Consider the following 9,057-nt stretch of genomic DNA (forward strand, 5'->3'; position numbering starts at 1 on the left):
TTTCAACTTTTGTACTCAATTACTGTTCTTCTTTCTGTTGCTTATTGTTCTTAGTTGTGATTTGCATCCATATATTTTTCTGGAGTCTTTGGAAAGGAACAGCATGGTATAAATAAAATAAGACAATTCAAGAGAAAGAGAAGAAGATGAAGAGAAATGGTGATGAACCAGAATAACTTCCCCCACTTTCCATGGGAGACTCAGTCACTAAGTGCAGCTCTTGCCAATCAAACTGCTCAGCATGTGACCGACTGCACCCTGCTGAAAGCTCTCCCTTGCCCACAAGTCACCCAAGGGACTGTCCCGTGACAGCTGAATTTACGTGGACAGGAAACAGCCCAGGAGCCTCAGCCTTTTGTCAAAAGAAAGAAGAAATAGAGGGCTGAAGGTTTTTTCGCAAACCTCCGATTGAATCCAATCCAAGATACCTTCCTTCCATCTCAGTTTTTGCTCAGCTATGGCAGCATCTTCCTTCTGGATTTGCAGAGACTTTGGAGCCACCCTGGGGCTCTTGCTCGTAGTCACAGGTATGGTTTCTTCCATCTCCTGCAGCCACATCCATTGCTTAAGATGGTTTAAAGTCCTAGGCAGCTTAATGATGTTAGTTGACTTTTTTATGTGTTCCCCCCTCTCATGAGTCTAATTTGGTTGTCTTTTGGATTGAATGGTAGGGTCTAAATCAGCAAATAGATAGATAGAAACTACATTCATTGGCTTTTCTAAATTGATGCCATTCAGACGCTAGCACTAGAATTTCCACACTGCATGTTGACTAAGAGAAAAACATCTAATTGCCCTTCCGGGGCCAAGAGAAGAGGCAGGTTCTGACAAATGGATTAGAGAGGAAGACTTAGCTGTCTGTCAGAAGTTGATTGGGCGTTGGTCAATTGAGTAAGAGAGATTCTCCTTTCCAGCTGTCCTTAAATCCTCTAGATATAACTTGGACCACAGGTGGTATTCAGCAGATTGTGACCAGTTCTGGAAAACTGGTAGTGGAAATTTTGAGTAGTTTGGAGAACCGGCAAATACCACCTCTGCCTGGAGATTTTACAGTATCCTTCCCCTACCATGCCCATCAAGCCACGCCGACAGAACCGGTAGAAATTTTTTTTGAATCCCACCATTGTCTCAGACTATCACTTTATCCCATGCATTAGATGGTGCAAGTGTCCATGGAATGGATAGAGGTTGATGTGGGCTTGAGCAATAAAATTGCCCTGTGGAGTACTTTTGCTGTTGTGCACTGCCTATCAGTAGGGGCCAAAAGGCAGGCCATTCTGTATAGTGATTTTGATGCTGAAACCTCTATGGGTGGCCACGGTTCATAAGAAGTACTATTCAGTTCTACTCAGCCCTCCTCCTCTTTAGCACCTGCCAATTTTCTGGGTTGCCTGCAGTATCCGAGCTACAGGGAGGACATCTCCCATATCCATGAAAAACTTGCTGCCACCCCTGCAGACTTGCTGACCCAGTTCCCCTCTTCATGACTATGAAGGTTGAGGTAGCAAGGACTGAAGTGGAAAAACTGGAGGACTGTCAGCCAGCACACGATTATGTTTGACCTGCTGACGGTCGATCACTCGTTTTAGCCCCCACCATGTGTATGTTCTGTTAACTGGGCTGCCAACACACCATGCAGGGGACCTGGGATGAAAGAGGAACTATGATTTCAAGCACTCTGTCCTCATCATATGACATATATCCCCATCAGCCACTTCAGACAATGTGCCCAGATAGACACCTGACCTTCACCCCCATTTCTGAATTGTCAGCTTAATTGTCATTAAGGTACGTATGCGACATTGTGCTGATAGCAAAGCTTATTTCAGAGAACATGGGAAATCCCACTTCAGCTTTGGTGGTTCAGAAAATCTTGAGGTCACCTAACCTTGACTATTATTAAGCAATAATAATGCTCTGTGAGGGTCATGGAAATGAAACCAGGAGAATCCATGTATCCGCTTTTTATCTTGTTCCACACTGAAACTGTAAAGAGGACACTTGCCACCCTGCTTTCTGAATCAGAACAGGGCTTGTCTGTCGTGGCAGGACAATGGATGTCAGTATACTTTTCTGGCAGCTCAAGGGCTGAAGGGAAGCATGTTAACATGGTCACATATTTATCTCCCTTGGGGGATGCACTAAGTCTTCGTGTTATACCTTGCCAAACACCAATTTATAGCCACTCTTGTAGCCTTTGCCAGTGAACACTGGTTGGACCCGCTGAATCTTTGGGTCTAATATCCAAAATATTCAACTTCACCAATCATTTCCATACCCAAAAACTACTGAAAGCATATCCAGCATCAAAACTGAGAGAATTTGGGGAGGGAAATGTTGCTTCGTTCTTTCTCTCCGTTTGTTTAGATCATTTTCCTTGAAGGCACAGAAGACAGGAAAAAAAATCAAACAGCACTAATTTCAATTTTAGTTGAATGGTTAAAGTAGCTGTTTTCCAGAGCATTTTTCCTCTTTCCCCAGGTATGACAATCACCAAAGCTTCTACGGAAAGAAATGTTTCTCAAAAACAAGGTATATGTGTACTTTCAAGATAATATTCTCTTCCAGTTCCTAATTCTTGAAGCATCCTTTTTCCAAGGTTGTGTTATTTGTTACTTGTAAAATGATTGCCTGATTTTGAGTGCAACCAGAGCTGCTATTTTGGGAACAATTTAGCTTTTGTAAAAGAATCCAATGTTCAATTTATTTCAGGTCACTGGGGGCCCTTATGGACCTTTGGCTCTTTGTCGGTGGACCAAACTAAGGCCTGTATTTCCACCTGTATTCTGTTTGGTTAAAAGGCCTTGCCAATACCTTCTCTTCCACTTCTGGCTACCTTTTCATCCAAAGAGACGGACTCTGTAAGAGGATGAGTCCTTCAAATCCCCAAAAGCCAGCCTGGACTGAGAAAGGACCAGCCCATGCCTGACACTATCCGGTTCCCTGCTCTACCTGTCAGTCTCGCTCCAGGGTTAAGACAAAGCAAAATAGGTTAGGAGTCCCAATCTACTGTGCTCTATAGATGAATGAAGGCACAAATGAAACATGTATCCCAATCGAAACTAGCTCTCCCCCCATGGAACTTTCCAAAGGTACTGGCTGCGTGTAATGAGCCCAGAAATGCAGCATTTCTAGAGGGAACCTGGCTGGAGAACATTGGTAGAAAGTCCAGTAAAGATATTTACCCTTCTTTTCCATCTGCTCTCCGCCTTTCTCTCCTTATTGTGAGCTTTTTTTCTTTTACACAGATACAATCAGTTTCATTAATGTGATCAATACACGTTTCATTGCTGCAAGAGGGGGAGCCCGAATTTCTCTTAGCTGTTCTTTTGGCTCTCTGGCAAGTTGGTATAAAGAGAGTGAGCAGGACAAATACCAGGAGATCAGGAACAGCTCCAGAGTCCATGTGACCAGAAATGCGTCACTGGTAATGATGCAGATCAACAAACTCCAGCACACTGACAATGGTGTCTACCATTGTATGAACCGGGACGTACTGAAGCCATCATGTGGTACTGAACTCAAAGTCATGGGTAAATTTTTAATCTTCTAAATATTGCCCTCTTTGATGCTACGTGTTTAGGTATTACTATGTATAGACAATACTCCTTGGCACAAGGCCACATATTCTGTTCCCAGAGAATAATGTACCAGCTAATATCTGGGACTCTGTTCATACTGGCAGCCTGTTGTAGCTAGAGACGCAATGAATAGAATAGAATAGAATAGAATAGAATAGAATAGAATAGAATAGAATAGAATAGAATAGAATAGTTGAAAGGTACCTTGGGAGGTCTTCTAGTCCAACCCCCTGCTTAGGCAGGAAATCCTACACCATTTCACACAAATGGTTGTCCAATTTCTTCTTAAAACCTTCCAGTGTTGGAGCATTCACAACTTCTGGAGGCAAGAAGTTCCACTGATTAATTGTTTTCTTTAGTTCTAGGGTGCTTCTTTCCTTGATTAGTTTCCATCCATTTCTTTGTGTCCTACCCTTAGGAGCTTTGGAAAATAGCTTGACTCCCCCTTCTTTGTGGCAACCCCTGAGATATTGGAACATTTCTATCATGTTACCCCAAGTCCTTCTTTTCATTAAACTAGACCAGGTCTGCAACCTTAAGTACTCAAACAGCCATTTGGACCTATTTCCCAGAGAAATAAAACACAGGGAACCACAAAACCTGGGTGGGCATGGCCAACTCGACATCCCACCCAGTCACATGACCTCCCCCCACCAATGCCTACCCAGGTTTCTTGGCTCCCGGTATTTTATTTTTTCTGGGAAACAGGTATCTCTGTCTGTCTCTGTCTCTCCGTCTCTCTCTCTCATGTGTGTGTGTGTTTCCTCTTGAACCATTTCCAAAAACCAGGCGAGGGTTGGGGGTTTTTTTTAGCTGATGTTCTTTCTTTTTCTTTGGGTGCTTTTTACCATACTATATAAATCAAGAGTCATTTCAAGTTCCAAAATAAATGAGGCTCTTTCATCCCCCTCCTGTGGCTTCCTGTCGGATGATCCCATCACTGGCTGGCCCTGCCCCTTGCCCTCCCCTGCCACTCATTTCTCACCTGCCCTGAGAAGAGAAGGGCAACGGCAGCGGATGGAGACACGCCCTATATTCCAGAGTGGGAGGAAAGCACCCCTTTACTTGCATCTTCTTCTGGCCCTTCTTGGAACTGTGTGCACCTCGGTTGCTCGGCCCCGAGACACTGGCTGCGCCAGCTGCAGCTGATGCTCCACATTGTAATAGGCTCCAGGAGAAGGAGGGGATACCATCTCCCCCATTCTGAAGTGCGCTAAGTTTAAGTGTGCTGCGCAAGGTGCTGCAAGAGCAGTGAGCAGGCCATGGAAGTGGCGAGAGGAATATGGGGATATGTGCAACTTTCTCTCCACCCAGAGACACTGGCTGGGCCGGCTAAAGCTGACGCCGCTGCTCTTGCCCACACAGGTATCATATGTTACATGCATTGATAACCCTATTAGTTCTAGATTGCTGGAGATAGAAATGTTCTATATCAATGAATTCTCTGTCCCCGTTATTTAATTTAAATGTTTCTCCAGAAAATCTGTGAATTCAATGTCAAGGAACTCAGTCCCTTTCTTTGATGGATGTGAACCATCTCTTTTGTACAGTTTTTCATTGGACTAGCTGCAGAGGTTGTGATTAATATAACCAAAGCCTTCCATTTTGCACCACTCCTTTTGCCATACGTTGAACTCCACTATACACAGCCAGAAGTCCCTCATCACTGCTGATCTTTTCAATGATCTTTCACTTTTTATCTAGATAAATGCTGACAGGATTTAAAAAGCAAACCATGCCCTCTTTTCCATTTAATCAATTTAGCCAAACATCTCAATTCACAATAAAATAGCGTTCACAACTCACAATAAAATAGCACTGTTCCAATATTAGAGGGGCTCTTACAAAAATGAGAGAGTCCATCTATTTTCCAAAGCACCAAAAGGCATGACAAGAAACGATGGATGGAAATTAACTAACCTAGGACTAAGGAGAAATTTCCTAAGGGTGAGACCAACCAAACAATGGAATAGCTTGTCTTCAGAAGTTGTGGGTGTTCCATCACTAGAGGCTTTCAAAAAGAATGAGGGAAGAACACCCCAAAAGGACAGTGCCAGGAACCACTAAAACAATGCAGAAAACTTAAAACAGCCATTCCCCTCAAAAAAAAAAAAAATATCAAAATCCCAAAGCAAAAGCACAGCTGGGAGGGAAACTAAGAGCAACCACTCAGGCTAATTGAAAGTGTGCTGCCAAAAGACATTAACCCCTCCAACTCTATTATTCTATGTTCTCAGTGTTCTAAATTGGGTGCTTCACAGCAGAAGCAATACAGCTGGCTGGATCACCATGCATTAAATTCATAGCTGTATGATCAAGTTACATCATTTTCCCCTCCTGTATCTTTCCCCCCAGGAAGAAACAATAATTAACCAACACTACAGCAACTATAAAAGGTCTTGGGGAACTCCAGGGAGTATCAGCTGATCACAGAAGTATTACTTAATACTCTTTATAATGAAAATGTTTGCTATCTTGTCCTTCTTCTGAAGGGAAGAGGTTAATGCCATCCCTAGATGAGTGATTGATGGGCTTCCTGGGTGTTTTCCTACCCTAATCCAGTCAGTTTCTGTTGTTTATTGATTTTATTCAAGGCATGTGTTGGCTGTTATCACAACTAAGTAGCTTAAGTAGCTGTTAAGTGGTTCTTGGCTGTTTGCCCAGAGCTATTAACTGAAGGGAGAGAGGGGAAAAAAAACCTTGCACTTTATTTTCAGCCAGTTCTCCAAACTGCACAAGCAATTAGATAACAGTTCGGGTAAACCATTGAGAATTGCCTGAATTGCTTGCTCATCTTGTTGTTTTGAAGGTATCAGGACCTACGAACAAGTGCAGAGTCATCACAACGTGAAAGATGCTATCATCTTAATCCAGACAATTCTTCTGGTCCTTTTTGTGAGCATACCTGTGTTCCTAACCCAAGGGAAGGTAAGTGAGTGGAACTAACATTCATAATAGCAGTTCAGTTGGGGCCTTGACTGACCACAAGACTATAACAGTGATTTCTGATATAAGTGCATGTGGGTGGCTTCTACCTGAATAAGGAAGGGACCTTTGGGCATTTTGAAGCGCTACAGGAATATACGTAATTCAAGCCGGTGGGATTGCTTTCTCAAGGTGCAATCTAGGAGTGGGGGTGGGCTTTCTTGCAAACTTAACTCCAAGGAAATGCCACTAGCAAATGTCTGAGGGTGCACCTTCTTATTCTCAAATCCTTTCCTCTAGAACAGTTGACTCCAGATACAAGGATGGGCTCTTCCTTATTTTCATTCTGGAGAGCTACTAAGGTCTGGCTCTTCTGGAGGATGTTTGGGGATGTTTCACTGGTACATAGCACCAGTACAATAATATATCTGGCATGATTTTGATTAAGGCTTGTGGACTTCAGCTCCCAGAATTCCTCCTCCAGTCATGTTAGCTCAGGAATTCTGGGAGTTGAAGTCCATGAGTCTTAAACTTGCCAAGTTTGAAGACCCTTGGCTTAAATCAATGAAGGCTGAGAAAGCTCCTGCTTTTGAGCTTGTTTCTCTAACCATGGATTCCCCCCACCTCACCTCACCTCACTCACGCTTATGGATGCCATAGCCTGATCCTCTAGAGATCAGTTGGACTACAGTTCCCATCATGAACAGACACTGAAACAAATCCTCAAAACAGAAGCTGAGATAATGGGCTGAGGTAAAATCAGGTACATTTCTTAGGATGAAGCATATATTCTGTGAAAAATATGAACACAAAGCCCAAGCTGGAAGGTAGGGTAAGAGGACCTTACAAAGCAGATGGTGAACATAATGTTTTCCTTGGTTTGCCCATAATCAAATGGACTTCAGAAACAATCTCAAATATTTCAAAACCAGACATTACCATAAAGTGGGCACAGAGACCAAGAAACAACTTCTCTTTCAAATCATCACATTTAACATCACAAGCTAACTCAAGTCTCTCTATCACTTTAGGGTGACAAAAAAGATGCCTCCGGGGAGGAACATACTTACGAGGTAAGCAACAGAGTGAGATATTCTTAGTCTTAACTACACTAAAATAGTAGGCATTTCTCTTCATATTCCATGCTTGCCTGATGTCTTCAGGCCAGAGAACTGGAGTGTCTATTTATACGTAGAAATCTTGAATTCCCTTCTTCTCCAGAAAAACCCTATCTGGAACTCTGGGGAACCACTGCCAGTTTAACAAATAATTCTGTCTTGGATAGATTATGGATCTAGTTCAGGAGTCAGTTTCTTTCATTCTTGACGTCTGGCTGAACAATCTGCTAGTCAAGAACTGGACTGGATGGGCCTTTTGTCTCATTGAGGAGGATTCCTTTTATGTCCCTGTAGGACATTTTTGGAGCAGTTCTTTTACCAGCGTGCAGAAAGAACAAAATTGAGTTGGACAGCATGTTTCTAACTCTCCCCACCACAAACAAAGCGCTTTGTTGCCTTGGCTTGCACACTTTCCGTTCATTGGGTGGTTCCATTTTTCTTCTTCTACAGGGGCTGACGGTTGAACTAGTCGATACGTATGAAGACATTGGTGTTTACCAAGACAGACCAGAGAAGTGGGATTTGGGAGAACATCCATGTGAAGAATAAAAAGCCAGCAGCTGACTTTAACCAAAGGGACACCCATTCTTGGGGCAACCAGGATCCCTGTAAAAATTCCACTCTAGAGAAGCTTTAAAAATGTGCTTATCTCTTGCTTGCAGCTGATCTGCTAGAAACCACTAAAAAGCAGTATCCACCAGATTCCTTGGGACGGTTGAATCAAAGTCATTCAAACGGGGAGAAGGGAGACAGAGACAATTTGAGCACACCATAAAAATGGAAGCAAAAAGAGCTGAGAAGATGAATGAATTTGTGACTAGATGGGCTTTTGGACTTGAGTTTGCTTGGCATTCCCTTCCCCCAAATGGCATCTTTTAATTAATAGAGCAGTTTCCTGCTCTCATTCCCAACTGCCGGCAAAGAGGACTGAATCTGATAAACTAGTATCTAACATCCCATTACTTCAGCTTCTTTAACCCAGGACCCTCCAGATGGTCTGGGACTACTCTCAGAATTCCTTCCCAAGATGGCTATGGTAAGAATATCTGGAATATATTAGCTATATAGGACACAATCTTTCCTACTGAGATTTACAGTTTTGCAGTTAGGATTTTTAGGCTCATGTTTTTAAAAAGTCTCTAGCATCCTTATGAAAGAATTTCAAACATATATGCTGAACTTTTCAAAATAATAAAAAAATGTTTACTAGTAATCTTTTTTTCCCAAACTTTGAGGTAGCATATTACTTCTTTGTTCCAGAAACATTAAAAATTGTGTTTTCAAATTTCTTCAGTACAGAAATCTGAAGATGAAACATTTTTAGGTTAATATGCATAAGCAATTTCTTAGAAGCCACATTTCCCATCTGGACAGTGAACAACAGAACTATTTGTAACTAATTATGTTTTGGGTCTTTGGCAGCTCCAAGTGTC

General features: G+C 42.5%; 1 protein-coding gene across 2 annotated transcripts; it reads left to right on the forward strand.

Moving 5' to 3' along the window:
- Window positions 1–335: 335 nt before the first annotated feature.
- On the forward strand, window positions 336–8,837 carry LOC148124135 (B-cell antigen receptor complex-associated protein beta chain-like). 2 transcript variants are annotated; one of them, XM_087915673.1, is made up of 6 exons: window positions 336–527; window positions 2,482–2,516; window positions 3,230–3,533; window positions 6,391–6,509; window positions 7,538–7,579; window positions 8,075–8,837. In XM_087915673.1, exons 1-6 carry the CDS (start codon window positions 458–460, stop codon window positions 8,171–8,173), a joined length of 669 nt encoding a protein of 222 aa, XP_087771799.1. In that variant the 5' UTR covers window positions 336–457; the 3' UTR covers window positions 8,174–8,837. The 2 variants fall into 2 exon arrangements, with proteins under 2 accessions (XP_087771799.1, XP_087771800.1); XM_087915674.1 differs by having other exon boundaries at window positions 337–527; window positions 2,482–2,532; window positions 3,249–3,533.
- Window positions 8,838–9,057: the final 220 nt, after the last annotated feature.

Source organism: Pseudonaja textilis, chromosome Z (genome assembly GCF_049901715.1).
Source record: "Pseudonaja textilis isolate UNSWEBS1 chromosome Z, rPseTex1.2, whole genome shotgun sequence".
In the NCBI taxonomy this organism is placed as follows: Eukaryota; Metazoa; Chordata; class Lepidosauria; order Squamata; family Elapidae; genus Pseudonaja; species Pseudonaja textilis.